General features: G+C 33.3%; 2 protein-coding genes across 4 annotated transcripts; one reads left to right on the forward strand and one right to left on the reverse strand.

The window, feature by feature from the left end:
- Window positions 1–7,741: 7,741 nt before the first annotated feature.
- Window positions 7,742–12,410, reverse strand: LOC111010222 (mRNA-decapping enzyme subunit 2). Its single transcript, XM_022283574.2, has 8 exons — window positions 12,245–12,410; window positions 11,307–11,458; window positions 10,442–10,569; window positions 10,224–10,319; window positions 9,401–9,553; window positions 8,908–9,011; window positions 8,754–8,821; window positions 7,742–8,145 (listed from the first exon to the last, which is right to left on the reverse strand). Exons 1-8 carry the CDS (start codon window positions 12,322–12,324, stop codon window positions 7,982–7,984), a joined length of 945 nt encoding a protein of 314 aa, XP_022139266.1. The 5' UTR covers window positions 12,325–12,410; the 3' UTR covers window positions 7,742–7,981.
- A 1,674-nt stretch (window positions 12,411–14,084) lies between these two features.
- LOC111010006 (Zn-dependent exopeptidases superfamily protein) lies at window positions 14,085–27,685 on the forward strand. 3 transcript variants are annotated; one of them, XM_022283264.2, is made up of 14 exons: window positions 14,085–14,267; window positions 14,891–15,262; window positions 15,881–16,119; window positions 16,208–16,364; window positions 16,990–17,067; window positions 17,184–17,258; window positions 17,353–17,472; window positions 18,290–18,454; window positions 19,432–19,954; window positions 20,072–20,228; window positions 23,342–23,451; window positions 24,796–24,908; window positions 25,553–25,910; window positions 27,142–27,685. In XM_022283264.2, the coding sequence occupies exons 2-14, from the start codon at window positions 14,930–14,932 to the stop codon at window positions 27,447–27,449; spliced, it is 2,736 nt and encodes a 911-aa protein (XP_022138956.1). In that variant the 5' UTR covers window positions 14,085–14,267; window positions 14,891–14,929; the 3' UTR covers window positions 27,450–27,685. The 3 variants fall into 3 exon arrangements, with proteins under 3 accessions (XP_022138956.1, XP_087973028.1, XP_087973027.1); XM_088116901.1 differs by lacking the exon at window positions 14,085–14,267 and adding an exon at window positions 14,316–14,497; XM_088116902.1 differs by lacking the exon at window positions 20,072–20,228 and having other exon boundaries at window positions 19,432–19,823.
- The last annotated feature ends 55 nt before the right edge of the window (window positions 27,686–27,740 follow it).

Genomic DNA, 27,740 nt, shown 5'->3' on the forward strand with positions numbered 1-27,740 from the left:
GTGGGGGATTTTATATTGGGGATGGGCGCACAGTCCTTGAAGTATTTTTATTTTTATTTTTTAATTCTTGACTCCTTACGACCAATCTTACCACTTTAATTGTAATAAAATAAATAAATATTAAAACACAAACATTTTACGTTTAAATAGTATCTTGTCTGCCAACGTGAATTTAATTCAACGATCCATTACTAGAAGTTATAAGTTGTAATCACATATCCCCACTTATTATACTAAAAAATATATACATATATTGTCCCATGACTTTTAGTTTGATTAAGAATCATAATTAATTTAACCCACCCTTCAAATAAATCACCCTCTCCAAAATTCATAAATCTCACTCCAGATTCATGCTAACTCGTCCAATATTCAAGTAAAACTCAGGCAAGTGAAGACAACGAACTCGTCCGAGTTGTAAAACCTATTATACACAAAAATTAATAAAATTTAAAAAATTTATTGGAAAAAATACGGGGAATTAATTTAAGCACAAATTTAAAAGTTTAAAGATTTATTATAAACTTTTAAAAATTTAAAATTAAATAGACACAATCACTTAAAATGCATTTGGTTGGTACTTAAAAAAAATTTGAAAAAGGTGATTCAATAAAAAAGAAACATAATTGTCATATTTTTAGTCTTTTCTAATGTGTGTTTAATAGCTGGTTAATCTGAATCTCAATTTGAAAATTATTTGTTTAGTAATATATTAGTGTAGTTACTCAACAAATATTTAGTTAAATCTAAAATATTATTAATTAACTTTTTAACATATATATCACAAATTTTGTATAATTTAGTTTATTATAATAATTATAAAAAATAAAATTAAGTTTATGATGAGAAATTGTATATTTATCAAAATTTTGTTTCTTTTAAGTATTATAAAATTTAAAGTTTCAAATTTAAAATATAAAAACACAGAAAACATAAAATTTGTATTTTTCACCATTTCTGCTATTGGTTCACATGATTTAAAAATAGTTTTAAAAAATCTACTAAATTGATACTCTTTTAATCGAAACAAGACTAAATCTGTAAATAAAAAAACAACAAAGCTATTTAAAATTGAGAGGGAAAAAATGTAAAAATAATATTTTGATCTCTATACTTTTAATTTTGATTTATTTTAGTTACTCTCAAAACCTTCCTTTACCTTATACTTTGAAATTTAGTTTATTTTATTCATGTATTCTTGAAATGTTCGTTTTGGCCCATATATTTTAAAAAATTTATGTTTGTGGTCCCTATTTATTAAATTTTAACACAAATTCTACAATTAACGAAAACCATTTAACATAAAGTTAATGTTATATTTTAATAAATAAAATTGAGTAATTAAAAGGACCACATTTTAAAACCACGTAAATCAAAACACATTTTCAAAAAATAGTCTAAAATAAATCAAAAATATATATACAAACTAAAAATAACTAAATCCGAAATACAAATATTAAAATAGTATGTTGACTGAAAAAAAGTACCAAAGAAAAAAGAGGGGGAGGAGGAAGAAGATTGAGTAGGGGCCAGGAGGAAGAGCGTGGGGAGCTGGCGAGGGGTTCAGACTTCAGAGGGTTCCAGAGAAAAGGACAACTTTGCCCCCTCCAATGGTTCATGCTTTTGCTTTGGTTGCCCCCATCTCCAGTCATTGTCAAAATCCAATTACACGTTGTTAACGTGGACGGCTTTGATTTCCTCAATTATATCTCCCCTAATCCACTTACACGTGGCACCTCCAAACCCTTCCCTTGGACAACCCCTACTTTCCAACCGACCGCCCGTTAAATTTTGAAAAATACTTGACTCTTTGACGTTAGAGATCAAATTTTATCTTTACCACCATTAAAGAATTGAAAACTCATTACTTACAAAAATATAAATTTGATTTTGCATTTTATTGTCAAATATTTAATGGTGATGAATATAAGATTGCTCTTTAATCCTTACGGAGCTAAGTATTTTTCTTAAATATTTTACGAATAAGATAAAATGATAAAAAATATATATTTATTTTGTTTCGAGAAAAATATATCTTCTTAACTGTAATATGGTCATGAACATCAAGTATTAAGTAGCGTTATTAAACATACCACAACCTAAATTATTGAATCTCTCTCTCTTATTGATGAATTAATGTATAAAATATACCTTTAAGTCATGTTTACTTCAAGAGAATGGAAATTAATGAATGAGAATCAACTTTTTTATTCCCTTTATGGTGTTTCATGGAGTGTTGGGATGAGAATCAAATGGTGGGACCCACCTACTTTTTCATTTCGGCAATTCTATTCCTCTCTTACATCCTCATCAATCTTATTGTCATTCCTTATTATGTGGGTCCCACATATTTAATGCATTCATTTTTCTACTTTAACCCTTTTTCTCTCATGATTAACTAGACCCATAATTTTTTATTTAATTGTTTTATACTTTTTTATTTCTTTTGCATTTATACTAATAATTTTTCTTTTTAGTAAAAAATTTATATCAGTAAATGAGATATTTTATAAAATATTTAATATTTAATTATTTTAATTTAATTTTGTTATTATTAATTATTATAATAATAAAAATTTAATGATATTATTGTTAAATATTATTATAATAATATTTTATATTAAATGACGATGGTTCTAATAAAATAGTATTTTAGTTGATGTAATTTTATTTTAATTATTTATCATTTATTAATATTAATATTAAATAAATTGTTTTGATAAAAAAATATTTACTATCAATAATATAGTAATAAAATAAATTAAAATAAATTATTATTATTAAAAAAATTAGCACCACAATGTATTTGTGATTAGTTAGAAAGAAGATAAGGGTATACTAGTAATTGTCATATATATGATTTCGATTTCGATTCCAGACAATTTTAATAAATAGCGTCAAAGGAATTCTGATTCCGATTCTAGAAAATTTTTAATTGATTGATTTGATTCCGATTGATTTTCATTCCAATTAATTTCCATTCTGATTCCTAGTAGGTAAACATGACCTTAATTCATTAACTTTTACGATTATGGCTAAAAAAGTTTTCAAACTTATACTATTTAATATATTTTTAATTTTTAAGAAGGGTTGAATAGATCTTTTAACTTTCAACTTTGAAACTGATAGGTTATTGAGAGGACATACTACACATTTTATTAAGTTGAAGCACCTGTTAAGACATGACATTCAAAGTTTAAAATATCTATTAGACATATTTTAGAATTATGTGATCTATTATGTGATCTATTAGATATAACCATAAAGGTTAAAATAAAACTTGTAATTTAACCTAAATAAATTGAGGAGCGCATATATTAAAGTTTAAGGAAAAAATTTAGTTACAAATCACTTAATCTATCTAAAACTAACTAGTCGTGTAAATCTTTGATAATATAGTCGGTGTGTTTGCATAAATGTTCCACTATAAATTTAACTAGAGATACGAATTAGACACAAAAATTAAAATATAAATATATATTGTGAACTAATATTAGATAGACACAAACTTTTGAATCTCGAAGACTAAACATTCTACCGACCAAACAAACTTGAAATACGAAGACTAGAATTTATGATTTAACTATTAAAAATAACTAATTTAATTTTAAATATGTGTGATATCGTGTCATCTTACTCCAGCAAGGATGGAAAGTAAAGGAAGTGAGAGAGGTAGGTAGCAAGATTAATGTCAAGTATTAAATAGTGATCTTTATAAAATTCACAAATAGACCTTTAAAAATTTTATGGACTAAAAAAAACAAATGTAAAGGTTTAATGCTAAAATAAAATTTAAATCAAAACTATAAAATATTACAAAATTTCCGGGTTATTGATAGGGACAAATCCTGTGAAGTTGCCCGTACTGGATTATTTCCGGTTAAGTGCAGAGATTATCACGTACAAATCGGACAACAGCAATATCTTCCCGTTTGGACAGTAATATCTCAATTATTTTTTCAAAGATTAAATACGAGAATCAGATAACAATAACAATATTCGAAATATATTATTTACAAATTACAACTCGACAAATCATAGTCAAGTATTTTTTTTTTTCCAGAAGAAATCATTCTCACGTGGGTAATTAATAATGCATCTTACAGAAAAAAAGGTTTTTGAGTTTATAAGCAATATCAAAATTGGTATTATATTAGGTGTTCTTAATCGCCCCAATCTTATTATTCTCAATAATATTATTTTCTTTGACCATTTTATATATATATATTTTTCAAAATTTGGAATTTGAGAAAAAAATATATAATAAAAATGGAATATCTTTTCATGTGTTTGTTAAGAAAGTGGCGCGGTAGTCGCTTGCCAAGCAAAAAATCTTCCTCTCCTTATTTTTTCCTCCTCTCTACTCAGAGAATATAACTTTTGATCCTGGTTTATTATTTTCGTTTATTTTACCTATGTACTTTTCAATTGTCCGTTTTAATTCAAGTGTCTCTAAAGAGTAATAACTATTTTAGTTTTAGTTGCAAAAACTTTGACACGGCATAACAATATGTGGGGTGGGAATGGAGAATTTGAACTCACGGTCTCTTGATCGTGATATATGTCTTAATCAGTTGAGTTATGTTCATGTTGACATTTTAACATGATAAAAACCCTTGGATAAATATCAGTATATACATCTCAAGAAATATAGTGAATGAAATGTTGTGCTAAATTTTTTGCTGACATAAAATGAGATAAAAATTAAAATGGAGAGAAATAGTAATTTTTTTAAGTACACAAACCAAACCAAACGTTTCGAAAGTACAAGAACTAAAATGAATAGAAGTTGAAAGTATAGAAACGTTTTAAAAAATACTGTGACTAAAATGAAATAAAGCGGTTCCCCTGTCGTATTAAAATAATAACTTTTTCGCCATCCTTTTGTTTAATTTAAATATTAAAGAAAAAAAACTCAACTCTGAGTTATTAATTCTGAATTGTGGGAGAACATGCATTATTTTAGATATGATATAACAAGCATGTACCGCAACAAACAATAGAAAAAGAAAACGGTTATGACAATTTTCAACTTTTTTTATTTTTATTTTTTATTGTTTGGATATGCACCCAACAAATAAAATTTATGAAGTGTTTTCCAATCCACATTTTTTTAAATATATTTTATTATTTGATTTTGTGGTGATGGTGAAGAGGAGGAAATCAAAATTATTAGAGTTGAGAAATATTTGGGCATCTCTATTATGGTGTGCCAACCAAGAATTGAAAGGCAAGAAAACAGAGCAGAAACCAAAATGTTGTGACCATATGCATCTTGTCTTCAAATATAAACTAGACAGCTATTTTTGGATGTTGTATTGATCAAGGGTGGAAATTGGTTGGAATTAACTTTTTCAAAAAATTGGACTAGCAAATTTTGTTAAGCAAGAAAAAATTGACTCAACAAAAATTAAATTTAACAAAATGTTTTTCGAATTGCGCGAAAAAAAAAACCAAGGATCATATTAATTTATGTGAAATTGAAATTAGACAAGTAAAGAAATTTGGTGAGTCTTGGTAATTCAGACGGTACATTCTCATTTTTAAGTGTCATTATTTATTTTTTCCATTTAAAATTTTGTGTAAAAAACTTGACTCCCTAGGGTGGAAAGAGGAAGAAGGAACCAAGTATTTTCTAAATTTTATTTTATATGTACTAAGACACTTATCTCTGAGTTCGAATCTCCACCTCCACTTGTTGTACTAGAAAAAAGCTAACATGTAAAGTCCAACCCATCTATCATTTAGCGTGCTTATCAACAAAGTTCATTGTTTCAAGTGACATGTCTACATGTTCAAATACGTTAATAAAATAATAGATCAAGGATACATCACATTTATATTAACTTAATTTTGTACGAAAAACTTAATTGCTCATTTCTAATATGTTAGTGGTAAAATGAGAATTTTTAAAAATTAATAACCAAATTGATAATTACACGCCTAACATACTAAAGATTTTGATGGTCGTACTTTGATTATAGCTCATGAAATGTCTCTGTCATGGTTGAGAAACAACAAAATTCCAACATGACCAAATTATCATGTGAATATGGTACATAAATTCGTCAATGTCACATTTTATTTTAACAACATGACAATCCAACAAATCACGCATAGTTGAAAACACTTCGAATCAAACCCTAAGCATTACTTTCATTGAAAAGTAGTAAGTTGACTAGAACTATATTGTTCTAAAACACAACCAACAATTATATTAGATTTTTTTGTTGCCACTCATTTTGTTACATTAGAATTTTTACCAATGGCATGTATATGCTTACATTTCTAAAGATGTAGTTTAACCTAAATTCTATTATAAAATTGACTAATTTCATGATAGTTTTTTATCCACCCATAATTTGTTATTTAATAAACGAACATAAAACACCTGAATCGATATAATGATTAATACATATATTTAATTTATAAAAAAAATACATATTCAATTATGCAATATCACCATGTCGGACTTTTAAATGTAAAATGACATCGAAAGAGGCATCTTCCCTATGTTTTTCAAACTTTAGTTATGAAATTACTGAAGAAAATAATCGATGAAATTATTGGAAAAAAGTCTGTCGTTAAATGGCTGTCAGGACCTAAAATTAAAATAAGTTTGTAAGCACTAATTGGCACAAAATAATAATAGTAGTGGACTATTATTATATTTGGCACGTTTTTTATTTTTGTTGATGAATATTGAAATAGCGAATAAAATAGTCTCAAATGCTCGTTTTTTATTTGCTAAAAGGAAATGGTTATTTATCACCAACTAACATTAGTGGCAACGTACGGGACAAGTACAAAAATATGCGAAAGTGTAGATTCGAATTTATAATTTTTTTTAGAGGACGAAGATATTTACTTTAACATATTGAACATAGATCGATACATTTTATTTTTCAATTTTTTCTTTTTTGGAGATAATTTTATTTCTCATTTCATGTTTATATCTATTGGTTGAAAAATCAAATTGAATTATAGTTCACCTCAAACCTTTTCATTTAAGTCTAATTTATAAATATAATAAACATAATTTTAATTATCTTTAGTAATTTTATTATGATAGTCGATATGAATATATCTCAGGTTCATATTGCACTCCCTCATATTTCTTCGATTTTTTGGCATATTCTTTTCCTCTTCTATTTAATTTAACATCTTTTTCCTTAAAAAAAAAACATAAAATGAGTTATTATGATATATAATAATTTATTGGCAATTCTCTTGGTTTTTAAATATATTTTAATAATTTATAAGTAATTGTTTGAATTATATACTCCAAAAAAGTTATTGATTTAAATATTTTTCCATGTGTTCCTTTTTATATATTTCCTTTTAAATATTAAGCCTCTAAGTATAATTTTGTAGCCCTCCCATTCTTAAATATTTTATTTTATTTCTTAAATTTTACATGAGCAATTAATTAATCGTTTTAACAAAAAAAAACAAATTTATTTCGGAATTGAGACCTACCCTATTGAAAAGAGAGTACTAATTCTTCTGTATACCAACATTAATTACATATTTAATTTCCAATTTAAATAACATATTTTTGCACCAATCTTAACATAACTCAAACAATTAAATACATATATCCTTGATAAAAAAAAGTCGAGATTCGAATCCCTACCCATGTGTTTGTTGAACTCATAAAAAACATACTTTTGCTTCATTTCCAACACATTTAAAAATTTCAACAATTTGGTGAGATTCATCAGTGGCATAGAATCACAGCTGGGCCTCTAAACCTTGTACAAGAAAAATTCCATATCTCCACAAATGTTAGTTTCTCTATACAAACTAAAAACCAGCTTATTCAGTGATTGGCAAAATGAGTCTGTACATGATATACATGTAAAATCAAGAACAAAATCAGACAAATATACATCTAAAACCTAACAGTAAGCAGAAAAATCGATGTGAGACCCGAGCTACCGATCGTTCTACAACAAGCGCTTGAGGCTTTTATTGAAATTCAAGCAGCAAAAGCACCTTCCATGGCCTGCAAGATTGAGGCAGTATCGAATTTGAAGTTTCTGAAGCTCTTTCCTGGATCAGAATCAGATTTACTGGATTGGTTGTCTAATACCATCGAGCTACTACTCATCGAGCTATTCTTCACCTTCCACATGGTGACTCCTGAGAGAATAGCAAAAGTTTATAATGGTGTCAACAGAGCTCATTGGCAAAGAACACGAGAAAGTCTGATAAGCCAAGTGTATATCAATTTTTATTATTATAATTTTTTTTTTCGCAAAGAACACGAGAAAGTTAATAAGCCAAGTGTATTGCAAATTATGGAAAATGCGTTCGAGACCAGACAGAGATATGACAGAGAAACGTTGCATCTAATTTTCACATGGATGGTAGCTGAATGATCATATTGTCACACCAATTTGTTCAGTTCTCCCACTAATATCTTGGCTGTTTGCACATGAAATTCCATCGAAAAGAATGATATCAGGTCCCTATTTTCACCTAAAATATCCTTGATCACTGGTCATGACATCTGCATTTACCCGTTTTTCGGTTTCTATTTTAATTTTGAAGGTTATTTTTGCTTGACAACACTACTTTTCAGAAATGTTCCCTGAATTGTATTTAGATTTAATAAAGAAAAAGCTCCAAATATTTGATACCATTTTTGTTCCTTCCAGTTCTTTATTTAAGAAGAGCTAACAAACAATCGAAATTATATTTGACAATCAAAACTAAAGGTCCTGATTTGCAAGTCACAAACTGATTACCTTTAAGAGGCATGTCAAAATTAGGAACCACAGGACGCTGATGTGTCAGAATCCAAGATCTCAGTGACCTGCATCAAAATGTTGATTCCACTAAACATAAACTAAACTGCGAGCTTAGGAAAATCAAGAAAACTACAAAACGATGCTTGCTCACGTTAAGAAAGGAGCCACCATATAAAGCTTGAGACCAGTGATTCCATGAGATATCACATCATCACTGGCAGGTAGAAGGTCGTCAAGTCGGTGCCATGCAATTTCCTGCTTCCAAAAAACATAACCATATGTCATTTGGGTCATTACTTTGCATTATAGAATGATATATTTTTCTAAGAATTCGGCCTTAAGAGGAACAAACATGAATGAAACAATCAATAGAGGCACTTAGAAGATAGGAAGTACTGATAACTTGAACTCAGATGTTGAAAGGTATACCAATTACCAAATTGTCAACGCTCAGTATAAAAGTTGTAAATAAAGATCGAAAGCTAGAAAACAGAACCAAAATAGCTTTGAACCCAATAGCATGTTAAATATAAAAAGGATCAACCTAAAGACTTCCATCTGTCCATTATTGAAAAGGAAAATCCAAAATCTCTGTTCAAGAATTTCTAAGTTGAAGAAGACAAAAATTGAGAAGGCAAACATACACTGATCTCTTTCTTAGTAAGTGGCGCAAAGGAAGAATCGTTTTTCACCCCAGCGATAATGTAGAGCCGCACTCTTTGTTGTCCAAACATCAATTCAATAAAATCCTCTTTGATAAGGAATGCTGACACGTCAAAACCAGTTTCCTCCAAAACCTGCATTCTCAATGAAAAATAAATCCCATGGACAAGTGGCGAAGTAAAGAATTGTTTTGGTACAAATATAAGCAATTCAGTAATTTAAGCTAAAACCCCGAAGCAATTAAACCTCTTCAATACTCCTTTTTGCTTAGCACAAATCATACCAGATGGCAAATAACTGGTTCACGTCCACAAAACTTTAATCAACGGAAGCTTTATGTCATTGTAGGTTCCATTACCACTAAGGGCCTAGGAGGTATCGAGGCGTTATTTCATCCTTCTTTCCATGATAGCAAAGCAGCTTGTTGGTGGGCTGTTTTCATTGCGTTCTTGGAACATTTGGCTCAAGAGAAATAGGAGAATTTTTAGAGGTGCAAAGAATCATGGGTGAAGGGGCTAGGTTCAATGCTTCCCTTTGAGTTTCTTTAACTAAATCTTTTAATATTTTTCCTTTTTCTCTCACTCTTTATCAACTAGAGCCCTTTGCTGTAATAATTTTGTATTAGCTAGCCTTTTTTTTCAAGCTTTTGTTGTCTTGGACTTTCCTTTTCTTTTTTTCTTTTTGTATTATATCATTTTTCTCAAATAAAGCAGGCATTTTCATTAATAATAATAAAAAAAAGGGACACTGAAAAGAATTTTTAAGTAGCGTCATGAGAGTCCCAAAAAGAAAGAGAAATATTACTTCTCTAATGGCACAAGCATGGTCTTCTTCATCCTTGCTCTTTTTGCCACGAGGAAAACTCCAGCTTGACCCTTTCCATCCCTTTACTAGTAAGCACTGTTTGGTTGCAGAAAAGGAAGCACGAACATGGGAAGTGTACAAAACAAAATAATTCAATCAATTAATACAAATAAATCAATAACAGTATTAATAAAAGAAATTTGCAAATCAACACTCACCCTCTCAAAGGTTTCATCTAAAATAATGGCCCCGGTGACAGGAACTCGAAGCTTATAGGAAGTGAAGTCCTTAAATATGTCATCTATGTGGGGCACATATGGTTTCAAAACATCACAGCTGTTAAATACTGCAGAAAATTAAGGAATACAAGTATATCCAGAAAAAACAGTATAGAATTAGATTATGGTTATACCTTGGCATCATCTTAATTTTTAAATTAAGACATCCGCCTTTGCATGTAGTAAAAATATTTAAACTTCACCACAAGAAGCTTAATTAATTTAAAAAATTTACAAAACTATATCATGTATGTATAAAAGAAAATAATAACGTGACAAAGGTCCCCAGGGCTGTGGAAGTCATGGATTTAGAACTCAGACTCAACCAAGCCATAACCGTCTCAAAAGATGAGTATGAGATATGTCACAAAGAAAACCAAAAAATTGGGTGATTCGACCTGACTCGGACTGTATCATCCATGAGTTGGCATCTCAAGATGTATCAACAATGACTGACATTAGTAATATCAAGTTGTTCAGTTTGGTAGTTGATAATGAAGAATGACCGTAATGTATATATATCTTCGTAAAATATTGAATGAGAGTCACTTTTCGTGTGTAATTTACCCTTTATCATATGTAAACTTAACAACTTATGATACTAGGCTTTTTTTAATTGCTAGTGAGTAAACCTCATACTAAATTGCAAACTCACGACTTTGTTGTTTTATTTTACAATAGAAACATAATATACTTATTCAAAAGGAAGAAGGAATTTTCATTTATTAAACATAGAATGGAAATTTTAAAACATCCAAACACATTATAAGGACAACGGATCATATAATGCCATTGCCAAGGATACATAACGAAGTGAACTCCTTCAAATTAAATGACTTCAGTGAAGGATTATTTTCTACTGAGTTGTCTTCATAGAACCAATGTGCATATTCAACTAGAAACAGAATCCTCTCGAATGATTGTAGATCTTCCTTTGGCACATTTAACACAAATCGGCTGCATATCGAGAAAAAGTGATAGATTGATGAGAACGTTGGAGCTATAACATTGCAATAGGCAAAATAATCCAAAAGAAAAATGCTCATAAATCTTAAGAAAATACTCGAAACAATTCTTTCCTCCAAAATGGCTGATGCTGTTTCGGTTGCATGGAGGAAATTCTTTTTGCATTCTATCTATCCATTTCGACCAATATCTTATATATCATATTTCAATAATACAAACACTAGTAAAAAGGAAATTATTAAGTTTATGTCAGATATCCATCTTCCTAATTGTCTCTCTAAGTGGTTTGTGATTTAGTATCTCGTTTGTTTTTGCAAAAGAAAATAAATGCTCACCCTCATATTAAGGCCATCAGAACTGACAAACTAAACTAATATAGCATCTTAAACCAATAAAAATATCTAACTGAATCCCCATTTACTACAATATATTTTTCATAATCAATAAGAACAGTTGCCAACTAACTAAACTGACAATTCACTCATTTTAATGAAGATATGTCGGCAAAGTACGTTCAACGACAAAACCAAGCGACTTTTAGAATAATTCTTATGGCCCGTTCATGGCGCTATGTTTACCATCGTGCTTCGTTTTGCAAAAAGCAAAATACGACATTCAGTCGGCGGAAGCAATAAATGAAAAAAAAATGTGAAAGAGAATGAAAATAAACAAGCTCATAGCAATTTCCACTTAAAAACCCTAAGATCTCCACACCTAACGAACACAGAACTCGTAGCAAAACCAGTAAATCGAATAGAGAGAGAGTGCGGAGAAGACCTGCAAAGATCGTCGAGGAGTTCTTGGGGAGGGAGACCGTTCTTCACCGGAGCAATTGAGGGCTGATGGAGGCCGGCCATGGCTTCCTAATATGACGGAGATCGCCCAAAAGAACCTACTGTTTGTGTTTACTCTGCTCGTGTTTTACCTGGAGAACTGTTTCAGTTCGTCTCGCCAAGTCGAAAGATATGTCGAGTACTAAGCCGACATGTCGTTACGTCTCTGCGTCACGTCGTGTCGCCTTTGGACTGTGAGATCTCTGTAGTGGCCGATGAATCGGATCGAATAATAGTTGGCCCAATTTATGCCAGCGGGCCGGGCGGAATGTTTGTTTTCCGTTCAAAGTTGATTTTTATTGTTCCTATATTGCCCTCCTTAAATTTCTCTTCTCTATATTTATTATTCGACTTTTTCTTTTTATTTATTTAAGATGGTTAATGGAGTCACTTGTGAAGGATCTGATTTTTTAAAATTAAATTTATATATGATTCTGATTAATATGGGAAATTCAATACTTTCTTATTTTCACTGTTGCATTTAAAGAAATATGATAAATTTGAAGTGTGGATGATTTGCACAGATTATCGATTGTCTATAAACATGTGAGAGCTTATTTTCAATGAAAATGAAATCAAGCAATTTTTTGAAATATAAATGGCCTAAAATTTTAAAACATTTAAGTAATTTATTAATTTAAGTATTTGTTGGTATATTGTTTATTGTTTTGGTTCACTTGATTAAGATATATATTATCGATCAAAATGTAACAAGAAACCACATCTTATATGCAGTTGAATTTTAAAAAAAATTACTAATAAAACTACAGATGTCTAATATTGGTCGACCATAAATATTTTTATGCTACTAAAAAAAACATTGATGAACTTGGGTTCTATTTTGTCTCTTAATTTAAAAATTTATTATTTTATTGTCTATGAGATTTAAATTCAGTTTCAACGAACGTTGGAGTTTCAAAAGTGGCATATTTAGTCGCTGGAATTTGAATTTAACTTTTAATTGGCTCGTGAAGTTTGAATTTAATTTTAATTGGCTCGTGAAGTTTTAATTTAATCTTTAATTGGTCAATGAAATTTTAATCTATGTTTAATCGGTCATTGAGTTGAATTGACTGACTTACCATAATTGATGTAGTGGTTGCCAAACATACATTATTTAGTACAACATTTTGGGATTGAAGATCGAACTCACAACCTATTGATTTGAGATATATACAAATAATCGTTGAGCTATGCTCGTTTTGACAACTATACTATATATATTTTTTAAATTGGTAGATTTATTACTTTTTATTATTTTTGTCTCTTTATATTCATCCATCCATCTCATTTTACCCAGTTCCAATAGTACAATGTCCCTTCATCATCGTTCCATCTACTTATTGTTAATAAAAGTAACTAGATTCTAATTTAAAATGCAAATCAGTAAATTTCTCGATATTCAATCAATATTCAACCATATTTTTCAATGTTCATATTATGTAATTTGAGAAACTCCAATTGTCTAATACAACATACGTTAAACGGATCTACAACCTCGTATACCAATTAAAAACTAATCAAACAAACATAACCAAATAAAAGTTAAATTTAAACCTGAAGAACAAAAATGAATGGTTTTCCTTGGTACAATCCAACCATAACTATCTTAGTCGGGACTTGCTAAAATCAACGGACTTAAGTTTGCCCAAAGTAACCTCACGGTTGTTTAAATGATGAGATAAAATAAAAACCAAGCCCCAACCTAGAAGGGTATGACGTGGGGGGGGGGGGGGGGGGGGGGGGGGGGGGGGGGGGGGGGGGAACACCGTTAATTCACAGTAACGGTGAAATTCTGATCCGTCCCATATGCCACTTTCGTCACATTATACCGGCGTGACGTAAGCCATAGTGACAGTGGACTCCGAACGACCTGCACGGAGCGGATCAATCTCCACCCGAGGCAAAGACAATCGGTTTAGCACTCGAATTTTTCCTCCCCAGTCTCCAATTTCTGCGCGAATATGGTATTTTGATTCTCCATGCTTCTTCTTTACTCGTTCTATGAATTGCTCACCACTTGATGAATCTGTTCCAGTTCCAGTTTACCGTACTCGTTATCTTTTTCTTCCGATGCACGCTTGTTTTCCTGTTGTCACTTGCTCGAGTCTCAGATATTTGTCTTACTTGATGAACAATTTGTCGCCATACAAATCGGTTGAGCTGAGAATATGTTCTGGCACTGATTACTTGTCATGTAAAGAAGCTTTTTACTTCTCTCTGATTCTTGCAATTTGTTGATCCGTCTTGATCTGGATTACTGGTTGTGTTTGATAATATATGTTTTTGGCTGCGCTTACTTGTCTGCTGAAGACGATCGTGGCTTGGATTGGAATTCAGCTTCTGACTGCGTTTAATTGATATGTAACTCCGATCAATCAATCTCTCGTTAATCATGCATCGAATGGACAGATTTATGTACATTTTTTATGCTATTTTCTGAATGAATTTTCAGTTTCTGAACAAATGAGATTTTTAGATGACGTTTGTGCTTACTGTAGTTTAATGTACGGTGAAATAGATTGTTCTTAACAAGTCAAATTTGAGCTATTGTACTGACTCCCCTTCCCTTTTTCTCTGCCTCAAGCAGACGTCTGCGATGTTTTAGATTCTTATTTATCAAGGAATAATGGGACGGACTGGAAGTTCATCAGCGTCACGTAAACCACTCAACAAGCGAGAAGAAAATGTTCCCAAAACTGATGACAGGGCTTATCAGACCACATCACAAGCAAGAAGGACGAAGAGGTCACCATATGTATGGCTGTCCTTGCTTCTGTTGACTTTATTTAGCTTCCAGGCCGTTTATAAACAACAGTATCAGAAATTGCCTATCCCCCTTAGTGCCGAACAAGCTGGAAAAAGAGGTTTCTCGGAGGCTGAGGCTTTGAAGCATGTCAAGGCATTAACTACACTAGGTCCTCATCCTGTTGGCTCTGATGCACTTGAAATCGCATTGGAGGTTAATCCCTTTTCTAGGTTGATATATATTTTGTCTATTTATTAGTAAGTTAACGTTTTATCCAATCAGATTTAAGCGAGGAAAAGAGAAAAGATGTATAGTCTAAGTTTGGTTTTGTATAGTTGAGCATGGAGTTATAGAACCAATAGCTAGTCTAACCTGAATTAATCTGAATTTTATTATTGGAATGATGGTTTTGCAGTTTAATATTTTAGAACTATATTGTTTTGCTCGTCAAGTTCAGACCAACCCCAATTATCATTTTTTTTTATGGTCAATCTGAAGCATCATTGGGAAAACATGTCACATCATGTTTAAATTAGTATCCCTTGAGTAAAGATGCCAATAGTTCAAAATATATATTTGAATTATATGCATGCCGAGCCTTTTATTGTTCCCGTTTCTAAGGATTTCAAGTTTTAGAGAATTATCGATTTCTCTGGGAAATGCCTAGTTTAACCTTGTGCTCATGATGTAAAAAAGAAGAAAAAGAATAAGACGAAGACGAAGAAACCATCTCATTGGGATCGAGCTAAATGGACGACATCAACATCAATCTACTTGTTCTTCTTTTGCACTAGCACTTTTAGATATTTAACATTGTGCTTTTTTCCCCAGTATGTATTGAGAGCAGCAGAAAAAATAAAGAAAACAGCTCACTGGGAAGTTGACGTTCAAGTGGAAACATTTCATGCAAAATCTGGAGCAAATCGTCTAACTCGTGGTCTGTTTAGGGGGAAAACACTTATTTATTCAGATCTATATCATGTAATATTAAGGATCTTGCCAAAGTATGCTGATGAAGCTGGAGAAAATACAATTCTAGTTTCTTCTCACATCGACACTGTTTTCTCGACGTATGAATTTATTCTCATCAATCAGTTCTTACTGTTATTATATTTTGTCTACGAAGTCCTTGAAAATAATATCATATGATTGTTTTAGTGAAGGAGCAGGGGATTGTAGCTCTTGTGTTGCTGTTATGTTAGAGCTTGCCCGGGGGGTTTCTCAGTGGGCTCATGGATTCAAAAATGGTGTGATATTTTTATTTAACACCGGCGAGGAGGAGGGTCTCAATGGTGCTCATAGCTTTATGACTCAGGTTGGAATTACTTTAAATGCAGGATTTTCTTCTGCCAATTTTCAAGGTCAAGCTTCAGTTGGATTGCATTTCTAGTGCTTCTTCATTGTGCAATTATTATTTGTGTAGTAAAGTTTACTCTAATATTTTATGGCATAATAAGGAAGTCAAAATTCTTTCGTATGTTATCTGAAAAACCCGAACGCATAATAATGTGTTTCGATAATTGGCTTACTTAACTATCATGGGTGGCTCATTGGTCTAAAAGACTGGGGTTAATTAAGAGGGAATGGGTTCAAACCCCGATGACTACCTACCTTACGAATTAGTAATTCTTATGTGTTTTCTGGCATCAAATGTTGTAGGGTCAGGTGGTTGTCCCGTGAGATTAGTCGAGGTGCACGTAAGCAGACCCGGATACTCACGGATATCAAAAAAAAAAAAAACACAATTGGCCTACTTGATTTTTTCTGAAAGCTTTATGTTGATTGCTTTGTCCATCTTTATATTTGTGCACGTGAAAAATGAGAGAACTGATGTACTTTCAACATTACTCCTGTTGTATATTAAAATGAGGTGCACAACATGGTAACGGTCGGATAATGTGATTAATGTGGTAGAACTGATGTAGAATCTAATAATGCAGCATCCCTGGAATACAACCATTCGCCTGGCTGTTGATTTGGAGGCTATTGGTATTGGAGGGAAGTCTGTAATATTTCAGGTCTTGGCTGTGAATCATTACGTTAATACCATGTCACCCAGGTGACATAGTTTATGTATTAACTGTTTTCTTCCAGTTATGAAGTTATAATTCTCTCGTGATTCTTCCTCTGACAGACTGGTTCTCATCCATGGGCTGTCGAGACTTTTGCATCAGTTGCAAAATACCCGTCTGCTCAAATAGTACCCCAGGTTTGTAATTTCCCTTCTGAATCAACTTAAAAAAATATATATTTAACTTAAAAATTGCCATAGATATGAGCAAAGAGTGAATTCGATCTTGTAGGAAATTTTTACTTCTGGAGCCATTAAGTCTGGTACGGATTTCCAAGTTTACAGAGAACTTGCTGGTCTGTCGGGGCTCGACTTTGCATATATGGACAACTCTGCAGTTTATCATACAAAGGTTATATATTGTTAACTTCTTTTCTTTGGAGACTTTATCTAGAAGTTTCTTATTGGATTTTCACGTGAGGTTTTATATTCAATGACGACCAGAGGATTGGGTTCTTAATCTCTTGTAAGAACTCTTAGAGATGTGTTTTGCGTATTGATGAAGTTCAGGCAATTTTTCATTTAATTGATTTAGAATAAACAACCGTCATCAAAACTTGATCATCCTTTAATGGTCCACTATACCTATCAAACTCGTTACATTATCTTATAGTCCAGTCAACTCTGCATGAAATAAGCTGGAGATATAAAGATGCAGCTATTATGGTTTGCGCCATAATTAGTTGTGTAGTTCTATATGATGGCTTGCATGCTCTACATCTACAGCTAAATTGTTTGTTGTCATGAGACAATTGAGTCTCTCTCTGATTCTGCAGCCACTCAAATATGGTTGTGGTATTTTTTTTTTATAATTTTTTTGATGCATTTAGTAAGTAGTCAGAATCTGGTCTAATACTATTTGTAGAGCACCAAACCATTGTTCATTTATTCTTTATGTAAATGCAAAAATGAAAAAATCGGTGATTGGAGCTGAAGAGTTGAGATATTTAATCATCTCTTTGTAGGGATTATGAATTTGCAAAAGCAATTAACGTAATGCTTGTAGAGCAGGCTGAGTAAATTATCTAGGTTCGTGGCCACCTGATACTTAAATAAGCTTATGCTCAAATCTAAAATGATCTGAAAAATTAGCGAGCAAATGAATCTACATGAAAATATTAGTGCAATATCAATGTTAACTTCCATTACTATGTATGTTCATTCTGCAGAATGACAAGTTTGAGCTTCTAAAACCAGGATCTCTTCAACATCTTGGAGAAAATATGCTTGCTTTTCTGTTGCATGCTGCTGCATCCTCTAAACTTCCAAAGGACAGTGTAATGGAAGAAGGGCAGAGTTCTGACCAAGACAAAGCTGTATATTTTGACATCTTGGTAAGACTTCATTTCTGTCATAGATTTCTAACTCTTTGTTTCCTTTCCACTCAAATATTTTCTCTCTAATAGACACCTGCTTGAGAACTATGACTGCCAATGTTTCAATGGGGGGTGTGGGAACGTAATGGATTGGAATTTCCTCATGAAAGTATAAGGGAATATAATTATTAAGAGAAGATAAGCAACACATTGAGCATATAAGATAAGATTCTTATGGTTTATGGATCACTGTGAAGCCACTTCACACCATGAAATATCTTTGAAAAGGTGCATGAAATATCTTTGAAGATAGCTTGAAAGAAAGACATCTTGTGAGGGTGGAGTTTATTTTCTTTCACTTTTGAACTAGACCCTTATAGCTTCTTAAGTAGGGACATCTGTCCTACTTCCAGATGTATTCGTTTGTTTACTTCTGTATAACAGATCTGTTTCCTAAAAAAAGGTAAAAAGTAGATTTTGTAGAATTTAAAATTGAAAAAAAGATATAAAAGTTACTTGATTCAGCTTCTAACTGAGAACTAAACTTTTTTAAGAGCCCTATTAGTGCTTCTACTGATGGTGCATTTCTTGAAGTGAAATAACACTTGGGACATGCAATTTGGCCATCCCCGAACGGATTGCAGTACATGCCAAAAATTGGCGAAGATGTAAGAAGTGACCATTATAAAAATTACACATGATTCAAGCAACAGCATGGCAACTAAATGTGACAAAAGCATGTGATATAACCACAAGAAATTGTTTGGAGCTACATACCGGAGATATTACGGGGGTTACTTGGGTGTATTTTTTCAAATTTGTTTTTTGCTTTTTTTTTTTAATTAAAGAAAATATTTGGAATATATATATGTATTTTGGTTTTCATTTATTTCTTCTTCAGAACCTTCAAGTTGGTCTTCATTTGCACCATATGCATTTTTCTGGTTTTTTTCCTTCTTCAGTTTGCTATTTGTTCATTGTGCCTTACTGGACAGGGGTCATACATGATTGTGTACCGTCAAAAATTTGCAACCTTGCTTCACAATTCAGTGATCATCCAGTCACTTCTTATATGGACTACATCTTTAGTCATGGGTGGTTTCCCAGCTACAGTTTCGCTGGCATTGTCATGTTTGAGCTTGATTTTGATGTGGATATTTTCACTGAGCTTTTCTGCTTCTGTCGCCTTCATTCTACCTGTAATATCGTCATCACCTGCTCCCTATGTTGCTAGCCCATTTTTGGTAGTTGGGTTATTTGCTGCCCCAGCCTTTCTTGGAGCACTGGCTGGTCAACATGTTGGTTTTCTTATCCTTCAAACATATTTATCAAATGTGTATTCCACAAGAGAGCAGCTGTTGCCCGCTACCCGTGCAGATCTGATCAGGTTAGAGGCTGAGAGATGGTTCTTTAAAGCGGGATCTTTTCAGTGGCTCATTGTTTTGATTATAGGCAACTACTATAAAATTGGATCATCCTATTTAGCTCTTGTTTGGTTAGTTTCTCCAGCATTTGCATGTAAGTTTAGAATTTAGCCCCATCTTTTCTGACAATACTTGCTGTAGATTGTTTGTGTTGAGTAATAAATTCAATTCAAAGCATTTCTTTTAAACTAGTCACTGTTCTCACTGCCAGATGGCTTGCTTGAAGCAACTTTAACCCCTGCAAGATTTCCAAAGCCTCTCAAACTCGCTACATTGCTGATGGGCTTAATGGTACCAATTTTAGTTTCGGCTGGAACTATTATTCATTTGGTTAGCGTTATCATTGGAAATTCAGTTCGATTTGATAGGTACGCTTTTTATGTCATTAAGCTGGAAGTTAGTGTAATTTTCTCATGGAAGGTATGAACAAGAGAAGAGAAAACTTGTTAACTTGATATTGGGAGATTGCAAGTGATTTCATGGAAGGGGCTGGTTCAGTAATGTGCATGAATGTGTTTGTACCTTGGTAGTTACTTCATACTTGGTTTAATTGTATACTGATTTGCTATGTCAATGATAAGGTAGGGGCATGATTCTTTTAAGTAGTCTAGTGCAACCATGCAGGATAGAAGACTAGTTGGAAGGAGAAGGGCAAGAAGAGACTTTGAAGGTCTGAAGGTGTGTCCGTGTTAATAAAACAAAAAATTGGAGATGAGTTTCTGAATGTCGAAAACGTAGAAAAAAAAGTTTTATATGAATACTTTTTAAAATGTAATATATTAACCCACTCAAAAGCGTTATAGTCACCTGAATCCTCAATTTCTAATCACAAAAAGTTCTATCAATCGATCAATCGATCATCAGGGCCTCTTTTTGGAACACATGGATTCACAGAAATCATAGGCTTTTCAAAGACAAGAAGATCTCTTTTGATAGGCTCTTTGCTATAATTATCTTCCATGCTATTACTTGGTGTAAATCTTCATCCCTATTTTTTTCCGTATAGTTTTGACTCTCTTTTGATCAATTGGAGAAGTTTCATGTAACTCCATTGGTTCTTGGGACCCATTCCCCCATCTTTTGTAATTTCGCTTGAAATTGTTTCTTATCAGGAAAAAAAAAGTTCTATCAACCGTTTCTATCTGAATCAACCATAGAGTAACTCTGAAATCTGAACCCATCACCCAAATGATCTTTGCCTTGTCCTTAAAGGGATGACAGCAAAGAAGCTGGGAAATGTTTTTCTTAAAGCTGTTATGGAAGCACCAAGGCCAAAATTTGTAAAGAGCCTTTTCCAGTATCCATTTGCGGATTCACATTTAAAGAAGATATGGTTCTGATCTTCTGAACTCCTATGCATAATACACCAGCTCTGATTAAGTCAATTCGTGGGGAGTCTTTTTAGAACTTATTGTAGTATTAATTCCTTCTATGGGCAATGACTAAATGAAGGATTTAATCTTCTTATATATATTATATTCTAAATAGCTTTCGTTACCAGCTGGAAAGAAGTTTATCTTTCCTAGTTTGAAAGTTAAAGAAGGATTTAGTATAGGAGCCAATCTGACACCCTTCCTATAGATGCCTCAACCCCACTTGTTAACCTCCTCCAGCTCAACTAATTGTGTTAAGAAAGTAAGGGGAGAGAAAATTTCTTAAATTGAATAAAATAAAGGTGCATGTACAAACTAATCCAACTTTTTTTTTTTGATAAGAGACAAGGATGGTATATTAGAAAGGAGACTCAAAGAAGGGACAAAACAACCTAAAGGCGGAGGGTGGAGATAATCCTTCCCAAAGGACTATACAATCACAGCTTTCCAATCTTGCATAATAAAAAAAAGACTGTAATTACAAAAATCCTTCTTGTGTTTAGAAGCCCACCAAGAAGCCGTATGCTTGATATTCACAAAAAAAGAATCTATCAAGACGACTTTATTTTAAAAAATTCTACTATTTCTTTCCCGCCGCCAAAGGACCGCCCTCGCTGCACAATTCCAAAGAATAAAAGCTTTTCTTTGAGAGCATTTCCATCGAAACCTTCTGTAATAAAGTCTACAATATGCCGAGGGAAACAAAAGGAAAAGTCTAAAAGAGATGCCATATAGTTCCAACCTGTGGAAGCAAAAGGGCAGTGGATGAAGAAATGGTCTACATTCTCTGAGTTCCTCAAATATAAGCTGCAAGCTGTCGGGGAAAGCGCCAAGTGAGGGAGCTTCTTCTGGATTTTATCTGCTGTATTCGTACCTCTGTAAAAAAGCATCCACAGGAACACCTCCACAGGAACACCTTCACCTTTTTCGGGACTTTGAAGTTCCAAATGATGGCTGCCGTGGCAGCGTTCAGCTTTGAGGAAGGGGTTGTGAGAGCCAAGAAAGCTGATTTAGCTGAGAAGATATCTTTGGAATCTGCTTTCTACCATATTCTGTCTCTGCCATGACCAAGGTACACTCCATCCAACTTAGTTGTTAAGGCTGCCCACCTTTCTACTTCTCTTTCAAAGAGGTTTCTCCTCATGCCTAGATCCCATGTCCCTGTCTCTGTGATCCAGGAGTCCCCTATGGCCAAACCTTTTTTGCTTGAAAGACCGTAGAACTCAGGAAAGGAAGTTGAAAGAGGAGATGAATAGATCCATATGTCTTCCAAAAATCTCACACTGTCTCCCGATGAGACTTTGTAAAAAATGTGGTTGGAGAACGCCGTTCCCATTCCTTGGATGTCTATCCAAGGTCTGCCTCTCGATGAACCACCAGAAGGTGTTGAAAAACTAATCCAACTAAATAATATATAATCAGACTCTCAATTTATTCTTGCGAGCTATCCCATGGAATTAATTCTTGACTTATTCTATATCTTTTATATCATCTAACTAATCTTCTCAAATGGAAACGGTTTGCCGTTTATATAAGGTATTATGTAAACGTAGAAACTTAATGTAACATTGGAGCTCCAATATCCTTGAACCTATCTCTATATGGAAAGTAACCTCAAATCTCACTGCATGGAGGAAGGAACAAAGACATTTTTTTCTGGTCATGAAAAGACTGTAAGCTGGCCTTGAATATTACCAAATACCAAATTCCATGTAAACGTTTCCTCTGACTTAAAAAGTTAAAATTGTGGAAAGGTAGAGGCTGGTGAAGATTACTGAGTCGATAAGCGAGAAGGAAGTTATGAGCTCCATAGTGAGGATAACTAATAACTAGAATACCCTTCTTTGCAGAGCCAAGAATAGTTGTGTCACTCGATTGGTTGGCTGCTTTTATACTACACTGTGGCATGTTACTGTATAGTCCATCTGAGAAAATATTAGAAAAATTTCCTTGGTTCATACCCGGATCATCCATGTCTCAGGGCTTCCTCTCTGCCCCCCCCCCCCCCCCCCCCCCCCCCCCCCCCCCATTCTTTTAGTGGTTTTCTTTTCTTTGATTTGTAAGATTCTGTGAAGATATATCCAGAATACATTTTTCATTGTTTGCAGGAATCCAGGTAGCACTCCTGAGTGGCTGGGAAGTTTGATACTTGCTGTTTTTGTTGCTGTCATCTTGTGTCTGAAATCTGTCTATCTATTGTCCTATCTTCATCTCTCAGGTCTTTTCTCTAGTTGATATATTTATCTTTTTGTAGTGCATGACGTGTAGGCATTGTTGATACCACTTCTAAAGTGAGTCCACCATCTAGATATCTTTTTAACAGACTATTAGAAACAAACATTTTAACGTTGTTGAGTCTTTTGTTGGCATAATTTTCTTCTTCTTTTTCTTTGTTTTTGTTTTTTTTTGCACGGGCGGGGGGTGTTGGTTAGGGAAGAGCCTTCTAATCAAGGTTGATCCTAAGTAAACTATGACAGGAGAACTTTTTGTGCTGGGGACACTATTATACAAACAGTGGTCTCTACAAACAGTGGTCTCTCTGTTTTTCAACTGTCTCTTACATTTTCAATATTTGGTAAGAAATAATTTTATTAATGGAACAAAGTTACAGTAACAAAAATTGATAAAGGATCCTACACACAACCTAGGAGATTATAGAGAGGCTTGGTGTGAATGCCAAAACAAGAGATATCTCGTTAACAAGGGCATAAAATATTTTTAAATGATGGCTGTCAACAACCGGGCAAAGGAACCCTGCCACCAAAATGCAACACCCAATCAATTGTTTCCCCCAAAACTAATCCTGTCACCAAAACCAAACCTGAAAACAATCTCATTAAACCAGTACTGAGGCTGGAAGTGAAAATAAATGTAGGACCTCTAGAGCTCGTTTAGTAACGTTCTTGTTTCTTGTTTTACGTTTCCAATTTTCTTAAGAAATCTAAGTATTTTGCAACTAATGTTTCTTGTTTCTTCTTTTTTTAGAACACTTTCAAAATTGTATAGAAATTTTGGAAACAACCAAAACAAGTTTCTTTCTTTATTGTTTCCATTTCCAATTTGTTCCAAAACATAAATAAAAAGATTGTTTTATCATACTTGAATTCAATGGATGTTGGGGTCATGCAACTTTATTAAAAATGAAGAAATAGAAACGTTACCAAATGGGCCCCTAGCAACTGCCACGACCATCACCCGTTTGCTGTCAATTACATGGTGCCATAAACTAAAAGGCTTGGGAATCTACAACTATTTGCCAAATTCAGCAGTGTTTTCTTGACCTCCAATCAACCATGCAATCTAGGCAACAGACAGTGGGTCCAATTAATCCGCAGTGTGACCCTTCCTCTTCCATCCCTCTTCTCAAAAGAATTGCCTTGACCTGGAGATTTCATCAACTTTCCTTTACAGATAGTAGTAGAAACCAAGATGATTTGAGCATGTCCTTCAATTGCTCTTGATTCTTGTATTAATATTTTCTTCAGCTCGTCATCAGATTTTTGGACTGTTATCATTAGGCAGTTTCAATCTACTTAGTATCAGTTGTATAATTGTGGTGTAGGAGCAAAAAGATCAATAGTATTTGCAACTTGCCTTCTGTTTGGCCTTTCACTTGCCGCTGTGATGTCTGGCATCGTCCCACCATTTACTGATGACACTGCCAGAGCTGTAAATGTAAGTTTTTTGGCACCTCTTCTATTCTGTCTTTCCCTTGATCAAATTGTAACTTCTGTTCACTTATTATTCTTTTTCGGGCGATTGAATTGCCCGAACATACTAAGCTTCACATCATTTTGTAAAAGGAGTTCCCTGCATTATACAACTCAATTATTATTTCATTGATCAAACATTATCACATTGTTATATCATTTGAGGGAACTTAAGGCTATGCTTCTGTACTGATGAACACTTTTTGGAACGCTTAAGAAACAAACTGCAGACCAAGAAAAGATAACAAAAATTGGCTTCAAGACAACTCATTCTTATATTATGGGAAAGTATTAGTTTCTTAACTTGAGATTATGTTTACCCATAGTGATTTAGGACACAGGGACGTTGAATTAGAGAAATAGAGAGGAAAGGTTAGCAGCACGAAAATAGGAAAAAAGAAGGGATCTCGATGCTTCAATTTGCTAGCTATGATGAAATTTCGCATGTGGGTGGAATTGACTAGCTCTAGCTGTAACTAAATGGTTTGAGATGACCCAGTCAATAGATTAGTTGATGGGCATTTTGCAATACTTGCTCTGCTTATATAGTTGGAATAATGTAGCATAAGAGAGTTTGCTGTTATAATTCTAAAAGAATTATTGTCGCAGGTTGTCCATGTCGTAGACACAACAGAAAAATATGGTGGAAAGCAAGATCCTATTTCATATGTATCTCTATTCTCTACCACTCCCGGAAAGTTGAAGAAGGAGATTGAACATATCAAAGAGGGATTTACATGCGGGACAGATAAAACTATTGATTTTGTTACCTTCTCTGTCAAATATGGTTGTTGGACGCATGATGATGGTGAAGATGGGTGGGACGAGTCCGATATTCCCTCGCTTCTTGTTGAAAGTGATGTTAGCAGCAATGGAAGAATTACAAATATTTTAATTGATACAAAGGGTTCTACACGTTGGTCTCTTGGTATCAACACTGATGAAATCGAAGATTTCAAGTTTAAAGGTAATGAACAATTGATAAATGTTTATTATTTCCTTAGTTCTGTTCCATACTTCTATGTCATTTATACTTATATCAGTTTTTAATGCTGACTATGTTATAGGTCTAAGCTTAACATGAACAGGAACACAAACCTTACTTTAACAGGAGGATCTGTGTGTCTTCGAGTTCTAAAGAGATTAAAGGCTTATTATCTTGTAGATCAAAATGCTGAAAATGGAAGGATTGTCAGGCCTGTTTGGAGTGCTTTTACCAGAAATATTTTTATCAAAATTGCTTTTATTATAAAAGAGAAATTACAAAAATGAAAACAATTAAATTTTTTTAAAAAATGACATAAGTGAGAGAAATTGTGTGCAGAGAGAGATTAGAGAGAGAATTTGTATGCATAGAGAAGACTAGTAAGAGATTGTGTGAAGAGAGATGAGATATTAGGTGAGAAAGTATAAGCATGGAGGGAGGCTAAGTGCGGGTAGAGAAATTCTGAGCAGAAAGATAGACTGAGCTACAACTTCCTATGCTATGGGCTCCCTGACAACGACAGAGGAACCAACCCACCTGTTGTGGCGGGTGGCTTTTTTGTTTCACAATAAGAGACCTGGACGATTATCCCTACCCTTCGTAGCCTACAAGTTTACGTCCATCCTTGGTCGGGTAGCACTCAATTTTTCCAATTCGGCAGTTCGATCAGTAATTGAAAGTTAGTAAGAGAAAATGGGTATGAAGAGAGATCTGTAAGAGGTGTGAGGGAGAAGTTAGTGAGAGAAAGTGAGTAGAGAGAGAAAATAGTGCAAGAAAGTGCACACACAGTAATTAGGGGAAATGTGTGATGAAGGGTTAAAGACAGAGGAGCTAAGCTAAAAACACTATTTTTTTTTTTTAATTACTAGGAGTTTGAGCTTTGCTCCCCTATTCCCAGGGGTACCCGCACCAGACTCAAGGTTCGAACTCGGGATACATCAAGGATTTTTTGTATTAAACTCATTAAAAGGTTCAAATTTGAGACCTCTAAGCTACTAGGATCAAGAGACCTCAAGCTTTTGCCAACTGAGCTGCCTAGCCCATTGGGGGCTAAAAACACTCTATTAATAATACGTTAATGACTCGTCTGAAAAACACTTTTGAATTTGTAGTCAAATATAATATTCAAGTTACTTGTACTTTTAACTGTTTAAAAGTATTTTCGCCTTACCTAAAAACACTCTCGAACATGCCTTTATTCTCTTTCGTGCAGGCGAAGAGGAACTGGTTCCAGTTGGCGATAAGAGCAGTGTGAATGGGTGGTATACTATTCAATTTTCAGGAGGGAGGGACGCACCCAAAAGTTTTGTTCTAACTCTGTTTTGGAAAAAGAACTCCACGAGGTTGGTACAGAGTAGCAGAGTTCAGCCTCCACTTCTAAAGCTGCGAACTGATTTCAACAGATTAACTCCAAAAGCAGAGAGGATAATTTCAAAGCTTCCTTCATGGTGCTCCCTATTTGGCAAGTCTACTTCTCCTTTCACCTTGGCTTTCTTAGCTGCTCTTCCTGTTGATATCTAGATGCTAGAAAGCATGTTTGCAAAAGAAATAGTTTGTTGTTTCATATTTTTTTTATGGTACATAGTACGTTCATACATTTTTTCCTTTACTTTTACTTTTTCCGATTCAGTAATATTATAACTGTGGGGAATTTCTGATTCGAGAAAGTTATCAATGTTTTAATAAGTTGAACTATGTTTAGAGTGGCCAGTAGATTTATACTGACATGAAAGAATTAGTTGGTTTTTTTATCATCATTGTTTGGCTCAAAATGACATGAAAAACTATGTATTGAATTTATTGATTATATGC

This window comes from Momordica charantia, assembly GCF_013281855.1.
Source record: "Momordica charantia cultivar OHB3-1 chromosome 9 unlocalized genomic scaffold, Mcharantia_2.0 BLBB01000009.1, whole genome shotgun sequence".
NCBI lineage: Eukaryota > Viridiplantae > Streptophyta > Magnoliopsida > Cucurbitales > Cucurbitaceae > Momordica > Momordica charantia.